The following is an 18,411-nucleotide window of genomic DNA, read 5'->3' as shown; positions in this document are numbered from 1 at the left end:
TTAGAAGATTATATGAACATTAAGATCCTTCCATTTTGAATTATTTAAAAAATTTTCTGAATAGTGACTGTGGTCAGATTTAATAAAATCGCTTCTCTATTTTTATTACTATGCCTTCTTTTGTTAAATGGTATATGAATACTTATAAAAATGACCTCATATTTTAAGAAAGTACATTAATGTCCAGTATTTTCATTCAACAAACATGTGTTGAGCTTTCAACTAATAAGCTCTATGGAGAGACAAAGATGGGCAGTAGCTTTGTCCTTTGGTACACATAGACCTTGAGTTATAAATTTTGTTTACATTGAAATAACAAATACATTGCCTTTTTTCACTTTCTCTTTTTAAGCAGATTACTTTTTCATAGAGCAATGTGAGCAGAGCGATAAGGGCCGTTAGTCTACTCAGTATCTTGTCAGTCTAGAGAGATCAGTAGCTTTCACGTTGTGATGCAGTATATTCTTGCAGGGTATGAGATATGTTGTCTACTTGAAACATTATAAACTTAAGAGGAAGCCAAGATTATACTTTTGTTGAAAACAGCCTAATTTTTAAAAATCTGCTAGCATTAGTAAATGGAGTTCACAGCACAGGCTCAATGTAAAAATCTGTCCTATTTGAAGATAGATGCAAACCATGTGCTAGGAAATCTTTCTGTTGTTGATATTAAAGTCATTTAGCAGCTATTTTAAGATCAAAGACGATGTAGTGTCCAAACATCAAAATACTTGAAATGCTATCTTTCCTTTTCTGTCCATTTCTTCTTAGTAACATTGAGTGACTTTTGGTTCCCAGATATATGCAACCCAGATGCTTCTTGTGACCAAGCCAGACCACCCCCTGTACAGTCTTATGTGGATGCTGCCTTCCTTCTGGATGGCTCCCGGCATGTGGGAAGTGCTGAGTTTGAAGACATAAGAAGCTTCCTGGGAGCCCTGTTAGATCACTTTGAAATCACGCCTGAGCCAGAAACCTCTGTCACTGGAGACCGGGTGGCCCTATTGAGCCATGCTCCCCCCAACTTCCTACCCAACACTCAGAAGAGTCCTGTCAGAACTGAGTTCAACCTTACCACCTACAGCAGTAAGCGCCTCATGAAGAGGCATGTGGAGGAATCAGTTCAACAACTAAATGGAGATGCTTATGTTGGTCATGCCTTACAGTGGACTCTGGACAACATCTTTTTAAGTGCACCCAATCTGAGAAGAAACAAAGTCATCTTTGTGATATCTGCTGGGGAAACCAGTCACTTGGATGAGGAAACGTTAAAGAAAGAATCTTTGAGAGCTAAATGTCAGGGGTATGCCCTATTTGTGTTTTCCCTTGGTCCTACTTGGAATGACAAAGAACTGGAAGATCTAGCCAGCCACCCTTTGGATCACCACTTGGTCCAGCTTGGGCGAATTCATAAACCTGACCACAGATATGGTGTGAAGTTTGTGAAGTCCTTTATAAACTCAATCAGGCGTAAGTCAGAAAATCTGTTCTTTCTTGAATATTGAGAGTATATTTTGTATTCCCCTGGCAAAAAAAAAAAAAAAAAAAGGTTGATAAGTGACATGGCTTCTAGGGAAACTACTATCTGTCTTCAAGGGTACTGCAAGGTCTGAAAGGAAAATGTCTAATGATAGATGGTGGAAGGGAGGAAACCTCTGATTCCTATTTAATATTCTGGCTTTTTCTTTAATGCCCCCGGTTCCTATGGAGAAGCAATCATAACAAGCCGCTGTTCACACATCTGTCTTGCATGTAGCGATGTAGTCTGGGGATGTGAAGTCACTGCCTGGACTTCAGCTACAAAGTAGAGCTGCTTGCCATGTAAAATTAGCACACTGCCCTTTGGTGGAAAGTTTCATCGCTTCACACGCCAAAAGAAAGAGCAGCAGAAAAATTAAACAATTCTTGGCTTTGCTTTTATAAATTCTTAAAGCAGAATTTGAAGTGTCAGGGAATAGCATTTTACCTGTCAGAATGAAAGATACAGCCTTACAAAATTTTCTTAGCCTCGTTAATGACTTTTTATAATGCCAGTAATTAGTGTAACTGGTGCCCATAAAAAAGAAACCTGGGCTGTATTTCTTGGATTGAGCTTACTTTGAAAATATGCAATCCATTTTGAATGTAGCAGGATGCATGAAAAGAAACCATGTCCTGATATGACTCTGAAGGTTAAAGAGCGCTTGGTAGGATTTGTGAACATTTTCATAGTGAATGATCCCTGGGATCCAGGTACAGAAAAGTGAACACATAAGCCAACATGCACCCAGTGCATCTCAAATGAAGTTCTGATTATGTTTCAAACTTGTCACTCATGTTACATGGTAAGACCAGTTAAGTTTGTAAAGACGCTAACTGATCAGTGCAGTGTAAGTTCTGAGGAACTGAAAGATTGTTTGGTGGGGCCAGCGTCATGTCCTCTGTTCCTCTGCTAATCAAACTGAGTCTAAGACCAGTAATACCAGCATCACCTGGGAGCTTATTAGAAATGCAGAATCTCAGGCTCCACCCCAGATGTTCTGAACCAGAATCTTCATTTTATCTACATATCCAGGTAATTCATATGCACAGTATAGTGTGAATAAGGGAGAAATAAGCTCCCAGAAGAAAATTTATGGGGATGTTTTCTGGAATAGGAACCAGAAAGAAAAGCTAGCAGAAGAGAAGGTGAAAAACCACGGGCTTGATTAGGTGGCACCTGTGGCTCAAGGAGTAAGACGCCGGCCCCATATACCAGGGTTGGCAGGTCTGAACCCAGCCCCAGCCAAAACTGCATAAAACAAATAACAACAACAACAAAAAAAAAAACAAAAAAAAAAAAAACAGGGGTTTGGAATCATTTTTAGGGAAGTGATCACAAGGCATTTGTGAAGATAAAACAAAGGAATGCCCTGAAAGACTGATAATCTTGTAAAGAAATATTCCCTATGAGGCAAGAAGTTGGAAGGACGTCTTAGGATGGAATTTCCTTCCTCAGTTCTGCCAAATTTTTGGTGGTGTTTCATGGTAATTAGTCAAATTATATGATTAGATAGATGGCACCACCACCCTTCCCCAACCAAGGAAAGAGAAAGAGATGTTTTAAGAAAAAGGTACTCAGAGTCCATGAGAGATGGATAAACTTCTTTTGAAAAATTTTAATGTAACCATGGCAACAGTTACATACTAATTCTCTAGAACTTAGGATATCTAGAATGCATTAATCTTTAAAATATAGCTTATAAAGGTCAAGTCAAAAAGGGCTGTGCAATCACATTCTAACCACATGCTTCTGTAGCAGGCCCACATTTTCATACTCATTCAACATTAACATATATTTGGCTCCTACTTTGAGCCACTCACTGTTTAGGTACTAGATATTGAAAAGTGACCAGAATCAACACAATTTCTAAAAAAAGCAAAACTGCTAAAAATCTGATACGTAGGATCAGATTAAAAAATAAAAAATCAGATGTAAAATAAGAGGAGCATCTACCAGGCTAGTAAATCGCACACTACCTACAATAGCAGCTCTGGAGATAGTACTGTGTCACAGCACAAGACAGACCTGCTTACTTAGATCACAAGGAAGGCATTCAGTTGCGTTCAACAAATCTGTTCAATGTAATGCTTCAAGGAAATACATAGTACATTTTTAAAGATTCCCAGGCTGAGCATGGTGACTCACACCTGTAATCCTAGCACTTTAGGAGACCAGGACCCGGGGTCCTTGAGCTCAGGAGTTTGAGACTAGCCTGACCAAGAGTGACACCCTGTCTGTAATAAAAATAGAAAAATCAGCCAGGCATTGTGGGGGACGTAGTCTCAGCTACTCAGGAGGCTGAGGCAAGAGGACCACTTAAACCCAGAAGTATGGCTCAGTGCCTGTGGCTCAAGAGGCTAAGGCACCAGCCACATACACCTAAGGTGGGGGGTTCGAATCCCCAACCTGGGCCCTCCAAACAACAATGATGGCTGCAACCAAAAAATGGCTGGGCGCCTATAGTCCCAGCTACTTGGGAGGCTAAGGCAGGAGACTCACTTGAGCCCAGGAGTTAGAGGTTGCTGTGGGCTGTGATGCCACGGCACTCTACCCAGGGGGATAGCTTGAGGCTCCGTCTAAAAAAAAAAAAACCCAGAAGTATAAGGTTGCTGTGAGCTAGGCTGATGCCATGGCGCTCTAACCTGGGCAACAAAGTAAGATTGTGTCTCAAAAATAATAATAATAATAAAATAAAAACACAAAGGGTCCCATCAACAAAATGGCTTTTAAATTCCTAAGTGGTATAAAGAAATATGCTTTTTTTAATGAAGAATTAATTCCAAATGAAATAAGCTTCTAATGAATTAAACTCAAGATAGTGTCAATGTTACAGTTATAGTGATTCACAGACCTTAAAGGAATGTCTTTTTCTCTTTGCATTTTGATATTGCCAAAGAGCAAATAAAAAATAACTATTCTGATTACTTCATATTAGTTAAAATCCAGACCATTAGGATTGGCTCATGATAGCTATTCTAATGGTTGACCAACTTTAGGAGTTAAGAACATCTTATTAAAAAGTTAGTTGGGCTGGGCACAGTGACTCATGTCTATAATCCCAGCACTTTGAGAGTCTGAGGCAGGAGAATCATTTGAGGTCAAGAGTTTGAGACCAGCATGAGCAAAATAGTGAGACCTCATCTCTACAAAAAATCTCAAAAATTAGCCTGGCATGGGGGCACATATCTGCAATTCCAGCCACTCAGGAGACTGAGTCAGGAGGATTGCTTCAGCCCAGGAGTTTGAGTTTGCAGTGAGCTATGGTGATGCCACTGCACTGTTGCCCAGGCAACAAAGTGAGACCCTGTCTCAAAAATAATGAAAAAATTTAGTTGAATTTACCTGTAAATTCAGAAGTAGTGTGTTTTCTAAATTCATTTTTAGATATTTCCTTGAGAAATGTGCTTTTATTTTTTTCTGACCACCTTAGTTGGTATCTTTCTTTAGTGAGTATTTCTTAGTATACAGAGAAGATTACAGTGATGTTAATAGCCATGAATAAAAGACTCATCATACACTTTTCTCTTCCTAGGTGCAATCAACAAATATCCACCAATACACTTCAAAACAAAGTGCAGTAGACTCAGCTCTCCAGATACAAAGCAGCCTCCACGACAGTCTCAAAGGTATTGTCCGCTTGGTGTCACTTGATGAATGAATGTATCTCCTCCTTTTTTCTCTAACTTCTTCTCCTCCTTCTTTGTTTCCTCCTCCATCAAAAATCTATTGCTACATGGTATTAAAATATAATTCAAAGGAACAGATACAATTTAAAAAATGACCAGGTTGATCTGAAAAATAATCAAATCTTTTTTTAATGAAAAATCTCTTAAAATAAAACACCCAAATGAGACATCCCAGTGGCAATGAACATACCTAATGACCACATCTTGGTTTCCAAATATCATTAAAAGAAACCACAGTTTCTTAGTTTCCTAATTCTAGGCTGCAGCAGAGAAGGTACAGTGTTAGCCTGGAGCAAATTGTTATGCCAGAAGGTCAGAAGATATTTCAAAACTAACAATGGTATGTCATGTCAGGAGAAAAAAGTAGTTATCTTGAAAGGATTCCTGTTGTCCTAATTTTATATAATTCAATTATCAGAAACAATAATGATGGCAACAAATTATAATATATTCAATTTTTTAAATATATAAGTCTATATAGATATGAGAAAAACAGAGGGAGGGAAGAAAAGATTTTCTTTGCATAAGAATTCTAGCTAATAAATAAATATAGAAGAAATGGTAGAATTACAAAATCACCAATTTGTAATCCACAATATAATAACAATATTAATAACGAATGTAATAACTGATTATTAAGATGCTAAAACCATTGTGTGACAGGTAGTTGGGGAGCAGGCTGTTTAAACAGTCTCAAAGAACCATGCCCATATTATTAATTATGAAGAGGGACATGTGCTTTTATGTGGTGAGATCTGGCAGGACCCACTTAAACCAAGTTCTGATATTAGGTGCCTCCTGAGGTGATACCATGAGAGATATGCAGCACCACCTGTATGAACTTCTTGTCATGATAGGATGTTTGACCTAAGTCTAGTAATGAGGAAACCCTTGGACAACTCCAGAATCTAAAATGTTCTTCAAAACACCTCACTTATACTCTATGTTCATAGACTTCATGTCATGAAGAACAGAGGCACATTGCAATGCTGTTCTAGAATGTGAGGAACTATAGAGTCCAAACAGCTGAATGGAATTCTATGAGCCTTAATTGGATTCTAGATAAGAAACAAAAAGACATTTGGGGAACAATTAGGGAAATTTGAGTATGAACAACATGTTACCATTGAGTCCATGTGGATATCCTGTGTGTGGAATAGTACCATGTTTGTGTGAAAGAATGTCTTTATTCTTGAGGCAGATATGCTGAAGTATTTAAGATTAACATACCTGATGGCCGTGACCTACTTTCACGTGATTTTCCTAAAGGGAAGTAGGATGGTGTCTCTATATGTACACATACGCAGATATGCAGATATGCATACACATACATACACACTTAGAGAGGGGTACGGTGGTAATATAATCTAAGCAAAAGGTATATAGCTGTTTATGGTTCTGTTCTTGCTAATTTTCTATAAATTTTACAATTTTCAAAATAAAATATAACTTGTAAAACTCACAAGACAACTGACATATCTGAAGAGAAACACAACAAACTAGAAAAAGCTGAAGAAATTATTGAGAACACATAAATGATAAATATAAGAGGTTTAGAGACAGAACTGAATGGAAAGATCTGAACTACTTCTAATTGGAATTCTAGAAATATAAAATGGAAATAATAAATGAGAGATATTCAAAGACATAAAGCATTGATCATTTTTCAGAACGTATGAAAGACACAGATTCACAGATGAAGAACAGACGAGATATAAAAGACAGAATAAATAAATAGAAAGCAACAGTTAGACATGGCGTAGGGAAATGCGAAGCAAGGCAAAGAAAATTTAAAAGCAACCAAAGAGAAAGATGGATGTTATGATCTGATAACCAGAATCTACAGAGATTCTAGTAGTAGATTCTGTAGTCTCCATCTTTCTTGATTGCTGAACCGTATTCTTTTGTATACATATAGCATAGTTTATTTATCCATTTGTAAGTTGATGGGCACTGGGTCATTTCCACATCTTGGCAACTGCAAATTGAACTGCAATGGACATTCTAATGCAAATGTCTTTATGATAAAATAATTTTTTTCTTCTGGGTAGATACCTAGTAATGGGATTGTATGATCAAATAGAAGGATGTACTGTTAGCTCTTTTAAATAAAACAATTTTTGTAGTGGTAAAGTGTTCAGTTTATGAAGCTAATATAACAATTCTAAATTTATAAGAGGATAATGAAATAATCTGAAGTACACAAAGTAGAAACTGGAAAAATACCAGGAGAAATTTCCACGGGACTATCATCAAAATTGGAGATTTCAGTATGCCAGTTTGAATGTTGATAGGTCAAATGAACAAAATTAGTAAAGAGATAAGAAATATAAATATAATTAATAAGGTTGATTTATATTATGTACATTTTTGGAGACAGTCTCATTCTGTCACCCAAGCTGGGGTGCAGTTGCATGATCACAGCTCACAGCATCCTTGAACTCCTGAGCTCAAGTGATCCTTCTGCCTCAGCCTCCCGAGTAGCTGGGACTAAAGGCATGTACTACCACACTCAGCTTTGTCTTGCTGTGTTGCCCAAGCTGGTCTTGACCTTCTGACCTTAAGTGATCCTCTTGCCTCACCCTCCCAAAGTACTGGGATTACAAGACATGAGCCACTGTGCCTAGTTACAAACTTCATTTAATTGACAAATGTTAAACCCTGCACAGAAATATTAGACATTCTTGTCAAGAACTTAAGAAACATTAGCAACCATTCAACTGAGATGGAAAGTTTACAAGTGTTTGTTGTATAATTTCTATCTTATAAAACAAGGGCCAACAATCTCTAAAAAGTGGTTTCACACAATGCACATTATCTGACCACAGTGCAATTAATCTGACCACATTAATAACAATATTTTTAAAGCCCATTTTTAAACTAAAATCACGTTTCTAAGTAACTTATGGGACAAAAGTCATAATGGAAACTTTAAAATGTTTAGGACTGTATAATAAACAATTGTTAAAACTTTCAGGATGTATCAGAAGTCATGATTTAAGAAGGGTTATACATATTCTTATGTTAAGAAATTTTTAAAAGTCTAAAATCTAATGAGCTAGACATTACTCTTAAGATGTTATAACAACAACCACCAAAAAAAAAAAAAAAAAGACTATCCCCAAGGAAAGGATAAAGAAGAATAGAATAAGAGTAGAACTTAATATTTTATTAATAATTTACCTTAATACAGCAAAAGTTAGTTCTTTTAAAAGTTAATAACATGCATGTCTAATCTTTTGCATATACAAATATCACATTTTTAAAAATTAGGAATAAGTGAAATCAAGTAGTTAGTAGTGTTTCTTTGTTTCTGTGATACATCATTCTGTACTCACATACACATACATACCCAGACATTGATCATAGTCCAGTGTGCACAGGCACCCAGGACTCACACTTAGGCAAATCTCTTGGACAATATGCTACAATTATTGTGTAGTGTGTCCGTTTCTGTGTGGTGATCAGGGCCAGGGAGGCACTCTCAGCTCTGGCACCTCAAAGTAGCCTCTGCCTGGAATCTCTTGCTCACCTTGGGGAGAGAGGTGGGGATGAGCAGTCCAGGGGAGCTGTCCAGCAGCAAATACTTCCTGAAGTCAAGCCTAAAACAAGCCTGTGAAGTCAGTCCCAGAAAGCCCAGGGCTCCCCCTGCTGCATGTGTCTGGCAGCTTAGAAGAGGGCCATAAACAGGAAGCCTGGAAGGTGACTCTTGCTGAGGTTGGCATCTTCAGCGCGGAGGGTGCACGAAAGCTGGCGATGGAGCAGTGCTCTCACGCAGTCGGGTATGCTAGGTGCTGTAAGCTGACCAGCTTGCACAAGGTACAGGCGCGCAGTAGGGCCCAGCACTTGGGGTTTAAGTGCTCTGCCCTCATTAGTAATAATTTTTAAATTTGTGTTTTCCATGTGAAGTCTAGTGGGATGATAAAGCATGCCTTTGGGAATGTGGACTTGGAGCCTTGATTCACGTGCCATCCCATCTTCCACTGCCTCCTCAGGACGGGTTCTCACCAGCCATTTGTACACCTCCGGGCTCCCCAACCTTTCCTTTCCCTACCCTGCCTTGGCAAGGGCTTGGGCACAAATACAGGAGCCTTGAGGTCTCATGTGATTCCACAGAATCTTGGGATGGTGAAAGCAGTTACCAATTGCCCCAGGCTAGTAGCACCATCATGCATTTGCCTTTCATCCTGTCTCTGTCTAGGCACCGAAAAGATTGTGAAAGACTTGGGAGGGGTCACCCTCCTGCTGTGGGTTGGGATAGCCAACTGAGGAAAGGGGTAATGCCTGCCTTGGCTTCTGGAGCATCTGTCTGGGGCTGGTGGGAGGAGGAATTCACACCAAGTTAAGGAGGCAGAGGGGCACTTTATAGCAAATAAAATCCTCCATGGAAGATGGACAGAGAGAGAGACTGAAGAAGAAAAACTTTCTCTTCCTGCTTTTTGACTTAGGAGGGGCTCATATTTGCATTTTAAATATGCATGTAGCTGCCTATAGCTGCAAGGGCAGATGCAGGAGCCAGTCTACCCAGTTGAAAGGCATTTTTGAAAATCCCATTCTTCCCACCATGTTCTTTCTGTCTGAAGAACCATATGAATGGGAGGAGGGGATCCATTGTGCTCTTGGTTAAAAAGTTTCTTCCTCCTTTTCCACATTGCCCCAGATACATTGGAGGCTAAGCCACTTCTATGCATCTGAAATAGTGAAAAGACAGGAAGTGGCTGGAGCTACATGCAGAATCAGGTTCTTACTAGAGGAAAAAGGAAGGAACATGAAATCCATACCACTGTCTCTGAACTCCCTAATGATGTGATAGGCTAAGACTCTCCAGGACTCTCGAAGTGACCAAAAGCTATGATAAAAAGTAATGAGCCCCACAGGGGCTCCTGAAATTCCCTGCCTGAGCCATTCAGGAAAAATGAGGCAGAATTGAACACATAAGATTGAGGGAGATGAGAACACCTGCTAGGCAAGCGGTCTGGCCATAAAGTCAGACCTCTGTCAAGTCCTCTGAATGATTTTCATAAGAATTAGATCATTTTGCTGTGAGATTTTAAGAAGTACATGCAGAAGCTTGTTCTTGTTTGATGGAAAAGGAAGGAACTGACTCAAACCACAAGCTACGAAGGAGACAGATGGCCAGTGAGGGTGAGATTGTAGGGCAAACTCTTTGTAAAAGCACTTAGATCCGCTCAGAGACAATAAAAGACAGAAAGCCACCTGCTTATTCCTTCCTCCAGCCAGGGAAGAACTTGTGCCAGACTTTAAAGCAGTGACAGGCCAGTGGCAGAACAACTGAATTGTAAAAATGGACACAATCACCAATGCCATATGAATAATACATCTGTTATTATTCTGCTTTCCAAAATGTGTTTTCTGGACACAAAATGTGTAATAAGGTAAAAAAAAAAAATTCTGGAAATAGAAGCGATCTTGTCTGCATTTCCTACTCCAATGCATCTAGTCAACTAGGAAATACAGCATGGCTGACTCCTGCTTATCTGCATAGATGGTGGGATCTGAGATCACGGAGAACTGAGATCAACAATTAGTCCCACCTACCCCCTTTTATCTAGAATTTGCTACCTTTCTCTTCTCAAGCTTTACTGGAATTAGACACAAGTTGCAAAATAAATTGACTAGTTCCTTCTCATCTTTTTTTTGTCTTGACTATCTATTGTTGGAGTTACCAAACTGCAAAAAATGATATGAATAATATAGAGTAGGAGGAGAAACAAAGTCCTATGTGATTCCAGATCTTAGTGGTTTTTATCAAATGCTTATCAAACACATACCCCAATGTATGATGGTGGAAAAATGGAAATTCAAAGATATGGTTCAACCCTACTGAGAATAGAAATTTTCAAGAGGAAAAAAAATCCAGCAATGTTGTAGTGTAGAAGCACTTAACAATTTAACAATTTTTTCTTAAAAAGGGAGGATGATAACAAAGATAACTGAGCTTGCAATGAAAGGGGGAAAAGGATCCAATGAAAAAGGTGGTGCTGAGGAGTATGGGGTAGAGACCAATACAGATACTATAAACACTTGAGCCATGAAAACTGTGCTTCAGAATCAAAGGAAAGCCTTCTCTAAGATTAGGAGAGCTATGTTTTGTTCATGCAGTTATTACTTTGCAGAATTTGAATTTGTAATATTCAAGAGTCTGACAATTAATAAGAAAATACAGAAAAGAGAGGAAAGAGAAGAAAATGAGGACAGAGAAGGGAGAAAACTCATTTGTAATAACATTTAGCCCTCACTGCTGTTCTTGGTACCTGGAAGTTTGTCGGTCAGCTTAGTACATCCCTGATAGCACTGATGGAAATAAACTGAGATACACTTTTGGATATGAGTTTCAGAAGCCCATACTGTGGTCTACCATGCTAGGAGGCTTCGGGTCCATGTAACATGAACAGCATACATCATTCTCCGTGTTGTTTTCATGTCTCTTTCACTCTTAGCTATCTTTATAGATGAAAGAAAAAGAATGTGTGTGTATGGGGGGGTGCACATGCATATATGAGAAGGAAATAACTTTGATTTTAGTGAAATCATAGTACTTATTATTTTAAATAATGACAGTTTTGTGAGAGGTCAGATTTTAAGCTGATGAATGTGGAAAATATGAAGAAATGGATTGCAATGAATATTGCACTGTCTTGGTCTCAACATTTTGAAGTTTTCTTGGACTTTCCCTTGACTGTAATTCAGCTAATTGCTGCAGTGTTGGTAACCCCCTCTCCTCACGCCAGTAGGCTCTCACACACGCATTCTAAAAACATGCGTGAAGAGCCCGCTGTAGTGCGAGGGTCCTCAGACCTTCTCATCTGTCCAACCTGCCCAGACCCATCTGCTTCCCATATCCAGGTGCTTCTGACAGCATGACATTTATCAGGGTTTCACCTTCCTATTCCAAATAGCTTGATAGTTCTCCTGGTGTCCTGAATGAAAACCCAGTTCAATGGAAATAATGTTGGGTGATAGTCTCAGCTCTGACATTAACCTTCACCTCTGTGCCCCTAAGTTTCTTCATCTGAAACCAATCCAGCGCCATGGTAACTGGTCCAGGGGACTTCAGTTGTTGCTCACAGCAACAAAGGTGATTTTTATCCTCATTTTATAAATGAAGAAATAAAGATCACTCTAGTTATTTTCTCAGAGCTGTTCAGCTGGTAAGTAAAAGGACCGGAACAAAATGTCTTCAAACCCAGAGCTCTCTCTGCCACATCTCTATAAAATAAGACTGTCTGTGGGTGGCACCTGTGGCTCAAAGGAGTAGGGCACCAGCCCTATATGCTGGAGGTGGCGGGTTCAGACCCAGCCCCGGCCAAAAACTGAAAAAAAAAAAAAAAAAAAAAAGACTGTCTGAAATGGCCACCTTCTCTACTGGCCCACAGAGTAGCCCCTAAGCTATACGGGGTTATTCAAATTTAAGTTAGTTAAAATTAAATTAAAAATTCAGTTCTTCGAACACATTAACGACTATATTTTGCCACATAAAATGTGCTCCCATGTATAATGTATACCCACATTTGGGGCCTAAACTTTTAGGAAAATGCCCCGGAGAAAGTGGCTGTCTCAGCTGGGAGGGACACATCTGAGGAGGGCTAATGCTCCCCTGGTAAATTGCAGATTGCACTCCCCTCCTGCAGCTGCCTACTCTGTGAAAGCTGCCCCTTTCCTCACTCCTGGGAACCCTTCTCTCCCTGCCACACCTGGGGTGTGGCTGAAATGGCTACATGTATGACCAATGGGGTGGGAGCTGCTGAGTCCATCTGGCCTGCAGGCCGCCAGGTGAATCCCTGGGGCCTGCACTGGGCTCCTGGGCTCCTTTGTGCAGCCAGGCCTTGGCCTTAGCCCGCACTCCCATGCCGTGGCCCACCTTACCAGCCCCACCACCCCATCCTCCCCTGGTTGTGGTGTTCTGTGGAGGCCATTCTGGCTCCTCCAAAACTGTAACCCCATGCACTCAGTGAGCCCAGGCAGGAGGGCACACTGGCCCCAGGAGGCCTGCTGGACTCCCCTGTTCCCAAACCATACTACCCATGCATAATGCACACCCTAATTTTTCCCTCAAAAATTTGGGCAAAAAAATATGCATTATACACAGCAAAATATGATACATTTCAAGAGCTCGATAGTCACCTGAGATTCATGGCTGCCATACTGGCCAGGGCAAATTATAGGGCATTTCCATCAGCACAGGTTTTATCGGACAGGCCAGAATTTCTTATTAGCACCTGGCTTCTCTGATTCCCTGATTTCTCAGTGTGGCATTCAAAGCCTTCCAGGGTCTGCCTCCAGCTCTCCTTTCTGCTGGTTTACTTGTGCTTCCCAGTCAGGCTCTTTATTTCCCTGCCAGACTGTACTCTATTTCTATGACCCGCACTGTACTTAACACAGTACCTTCCATAGAGCAGATAGTAAACATCTGAACAAATGGAGAGATGGACAGGTGGAAGAAAGTGAAGAAGAGATGAAAGAAGGGAGTGGCATAGAGGTCTGACAATTAAGTTCACAATCTTGTCCTAGAAAACACGCTACAAACCTCATTGTTGAATGTCACCATGGGCTCCTTTGAAGTACCCCCTTGGGAATCTAGGCACTAATGCCAACACCTAGTCCATCCTTCAAAGCAATTTTTGGACTCTTTTTCTGGAATGGCCATCAGAGCTGTTGTCATATTATTACCCTTGATGTCCTGAATGTCAGCAAAATTTCTTTAATATTTCCTTTATTTTGGGGTAAAGAAAGTATCATTGGGGGCCAGATCAGGTGAGTAGGAGGGTGTTCCAATACTGTCATTTGTTTACTAGCTAAAAACTCCCTCACAGACAGTGCCGTGTGAGCTGGCACATAGTTGTGATGCAAGAGCCACATCTTTCTCATGCCAAGATTTTCAGTTAAGATATTACTAAGTGTTTCTCATCAATGTTTATTTGATCTGCTATCCTTCTCATGGTCAGAGCTGATGATTTAGATGCCCAATTCAACAAATTTTTGCAATGCTTTTATTAGTTCTGCTCATTATTGGTTGCCCTGACCTCTCTTCATCAATGACACATTCTCTCCCCTCAGAGAGACCATTTGTACACTGCCATTTTCTTCATGGCATTATCCCCATAAACTTGGACTAAGATGTCCCTGATTTCACTTCCACTCTTGCCAAGTTTAACCAGAAATTTAATGTTTCTTTGTTGCTATAATTCAAGCTCTGACATTTTCACTATGGCACATAAAACACACAACAATAATGAATCAGCAAGATGCTGCCACATATCAACATGAACACAGCTGAGAGATACTAATATACCTAGGTTATGAAATCTTCCCAAGTCATTTGTACAATGCTGTCAACATAAGAACAAGGTGGCAAGTTCACAAAATTAATTGTTAGATCTTACACATTCATATTGTCATTTGACAAATATAATACTTACTGAGTATTGGGTTCCTGGGATTAGTATGGTGAACAGATATGGTCTCATGAACTTTGGGTGGGTAGAAGAGTGGAGAACAGATCTTAAAGAAGTTTACAAGTAAATAAAAGTTCAGCCAGGGCTAAGAGTTATAAAGAAAAGAAAAGCATGCTGTGCTGGGTGACTGGAAGTGGAGTGAGGATAACTGTTGATATGGTCGTCTCTGATGAGGTGCCATTGGAACCCAAGTTAGAATACTCTGAAGGACCAACCATATGAAGATCTGGGAACATGTTCCATGAAGAAACTTTATGGCCAGGCACAGTGGCTCATGCCTGTAATCCTGGAAGGCCAAGGCAGGAGGATCACTAGAGGTCAGGAGTTTGAGATCAGCCTTGGCAAAAGCAATAAAGCCAGAAAAACAACCTACAAAGTCAAGTCTGAAAAGCTAAGCTGAAACAAGACAGCTAACCTAGTCTGTTTCACCATTCCTGCATATCTTCCATGATTCTCTAACTAAGGTTTCCCCATAATTATCAAGATATTTATCTCAGCTGGCATGGTGACACATGCCTATAATCCTAGCACTCTGGGAGGCTAAGGTGGGTAGATTGCTTGAGCTCAGGAGTTCAAGACCAGCCTGAAAAAGAGTGAGACACTAGCTCTACCAAAAAAAAAAAAAAAAAAAATAGAAAAACTAAGCAGGCATAGTGGCACACACTAGTAGTCTCAGCGATTTGGGAGGCTGAGGTAAGAGGTTTGCTCAAGCCCAGGAGACTGAGGTTGCTATAAGTTATGATGCCATGGCACTCTGCCCAGGATGACAGAGTATGACTCTATTTCAAAAAAAAAAAAAAGGAAAAAAACTACTGAAATTATACTTTTGCATACTTTGACAAAATGTCTCATTTTGTTTGTTTCTGATATTTGGGCCCATTTAAATGTCCAATTTAATAATTTCGATGAAATTACCCTGGAGGAAGCCTGTAACAAGGAAATTGGTGAAATGATTAATTTAGAATAACAAGGAAATTGGTGAAAAGATTAATTTAGAAAGACAGTTAATAAGGAGTCTAGTAAAGCTGAAATGGTACTTATCTTCTATGTTCTCTTTTGTTGTACAGCTTTCTTCCTGGAGTACATAAAGCTGCCGGCAAAGAAGATGCATTACAGATGGTAAAATTTTTTCGAGATAAAAAATATCTCTCAAGAGTAGCAAGAAGTGGCAGAGGTGCTGTTATTCAAAATTTTACCAGAAACACATCCCATATTTTTAAAAATGAAAAAAAAGTAACAAAAGCTGCTCCTAAACAACCTGGCAAAGCAAGTGCCCAAACAGTTTAAGCTCAGGAAGCGTGGTTAAGACTGAACTGAACTAATCCACAGCTGGAACTCAAGCCACAGGTTATAGATTATCAGGTGACTTGACTTGACCCCCTATACTTATTGATAGTTTCAAAGATATATCTTGTCCATTTCTTTAATCATTCCTGGCAATTCCAGCATTTTAGGACTGACTTGATCAATGAATGTTATCATTAGAAGATGGAAAAATCAAAGAAATGTTTTGAAGTCTAATAGAGATATAATTTGGAGGTAAATTTTTATAGAGTGTATATAATTCTTTTGATGCTAATTCTTTTGATTGTCCAATCTATTTTCTGCAAACCAAGCCTTCTTTGTTAATTTAGATCTGTTTAATGATTGTCTGTTTAGCAATTATCTTTTTCAGTGTTTGGGGCTACTCCCAAATTTACACTAGAAATTGATGCTGTTTATGTCGTATTCTTGAAAATCTGATCTTCCGTTAACTAGTCCCCCTGAACACACCACTGTTTCTGTGGGGACTTAACGGGCTTCTGTTGGAAGGTTTCCTCCACCTCCTACAGTTGTTTGGTAAGATTAGTGAGAAGCAGAGGGTAATAATTTCCCCAGCTCCAAAGTCTCCTAAACTCATTGTGAAACTTATTAATTCCCCCAGAACATAAATTTTTGCCTTTGAGCTGGAAGCACTCTTTCCATTATGAAGCTTCCTGCCTGGCCATTTTGATGGACTTCTGGTCTTTCTTTCTCATTGTGGCCACTTATTTTCACTAATCCATCTATTCTTTAGACAAGGAGAGTAAAAACACAACCAGTCATGGGTGAAGCTCTAAGTTACTTTTACCCATCAGGTAGCTATTTAGTCAATAGTGAACAGCAGCATAGCAGAATTAGCAGAGCTCTACAAGAGCTTAACTGCATGCTGAGTTTACAAACAGTAAGAATAATCCATGTGGGACTGCAGTGATGCAAAGAGATCAGAGTAAGTCAAAGCAGGAAAGGTTGTGGAGGTGACTGGCCTCTGGTAGCATTCTCTGATACCATTCTCAGGTGGCTGTCTCCTCATCCCCCTCCAGGTCTTACTTTTATGATGGGGTTGGTATTTTCAATAACTCAACACCCAAAATAGCATTATCTAATTTAAACACCATGTTCAGACCTTACCTCCGTGTAAGAGCTGGCTCCACGGTTGATAACAAAGGCCCTGTCTTCAGGAAGGGAAAGAAGCCCTGCCTGGATGTGTGGGGCAGATGGTTACTGACACCAAAGACCGAAGGGTTTGTTCAGATTTTCTTTTCTGTATCTCTTTTCCTAAGACTTGGAAAGAAGAGCCATCTGCAATTTTTCTTAAAACCACTTCTGCCATCCTTACTCAGGCAACTCCTCAGAAATGTCTCCTAATGTCTTCAGAGGAGCAAGCAGTCCAAGGAGTTAAATTTCATATTCATACTCAGGTAATAGAAAAGAATAAAACACATCAAGTTTCTTCACCTATTCTAAGTGGGATTTAGGGGTTCAGGAAAAGTATGTTTCGAGTATAGGAAATTGATGAGCTATATTTAGTAGGTATTTTAATACAAGGGATTTTTTTCTAGTTTACTCTGGAGTAAGTGCAAACTCCTTTCTTCTGTTTATTGTTGGAAATACTTTTAAGATGTATTTGTCTGTTTTGTTTTGTTTTTTTTTTCTGCTTTGGTAAGTAAAGTATACCAAATGTTCCCTTAGTGATTGAGATTATTTTAGCATTTTGGGTCATCTTTGAAATCATTAATAGGTGTGAGCTCTGAAACATGCTGCAAATACAAGTTTCTTTTGAAAAACAGTCCCTAATGTTAGCATTTTCCATGTTTTACCTTTCTCCCATAAGTGGAAAGCAGTAAAAATTAAGTTGAACGTAAATTTAATGAAGGCTGATCTGATTTAAACGAAGAATCATACAAATAGTGATGTGTCATGATTTAAAAATGTAAATTAATTGACTATAAATGACCTGCCTCCCATTATCTCTACACTGAGCTATGAGTCAAACTTGAGGGGGAGGGGAAAGGTCAAAATGAGATATAATTTAACATGGTACCAGACTGTGACACTCAGTCATAATTCGACCACATAACTTTTTTAAAAGTGGAGATTTGGGGGGAGAGGAGGAATGAGTAGTAGGAAGATAAGGGAAGAAAAGAGTCGTATTTCTGTCATCCCACTCGATTTATTCCTCACTATTTTCCACATTTATCAGTTTTATGGCTTATCTAATGGCTCCAGGCCTGAAGCCCAATCTCAGCATAACAGTTTATGTTTCTAAAAAAAAAAAAAAAAAAAAAAATCCCCAACCCTGCAGATTATAAATGCAACTGAGTAGCTACAAACCCCATAAAGATGGTCTTAGCAGACTATAAGGGAAACAGAGGCGATATAACATGATAATGTCAATGCCAAATTTACAAATTCTAGTAATCCGCCC

The 18,411-nt window shown here is 39.4% G+C and overlaps 1 protein-coding gene across 1 annotated transcript in view; it reads left to right on the top strand.

Annotated features, from left to right (window-relative positions):
* The window catches only part of LOC100962201 (collagen alpha-6(VI) chain), a 108,866-nt gene extending 92,570 nt beyond the window's left edge, over window positions 1–16,296 (top strand). Inside the window, exons 35-37 of the mRNA XM_003781864.3 lie at window positions 799–1,470; window positions 5,055–5,148; window positions 15,752–16,296. Of these exons, the coding sequence (XP_003781912.3) occupies window positions 799–1,470; window positions 5,055–5,148; window positions 15,752–15,971 (986 nt within the window). The 3' untranslated portion in view covers window positions 15,972–16,296. The remainder of the gene's footprint in view (window positions 1–798; window positions 1,471–5,054; window positions 5,149–15,751) is intronic.
* Window positions 16,297–18,411: the final 2,115 nt, after the last annotated feature.

The sequence above is a fragment of the Otolemur garnettii genome, unplaced genomic scaffold (assembly GCF_000181295.1).
Source record: "Otolemur garnettii isolate 467f Iridium unplaced genomic scaffold, OtoGar3 scaffold00002, whole genome shotgun sequence".
Classification (NCBI taxonomy): domain Eukaryota; kingdom Metazoa; phylum Chordata; class Mammalia; order Primates; family Galagidae; genus Otolemur; species Otolemur garnettii.
The sequence above is the reverse complement of the archived record's forward strand: the minus strand, read 5'-3'. Positions and strand labels throughout refer to the sequence as shown.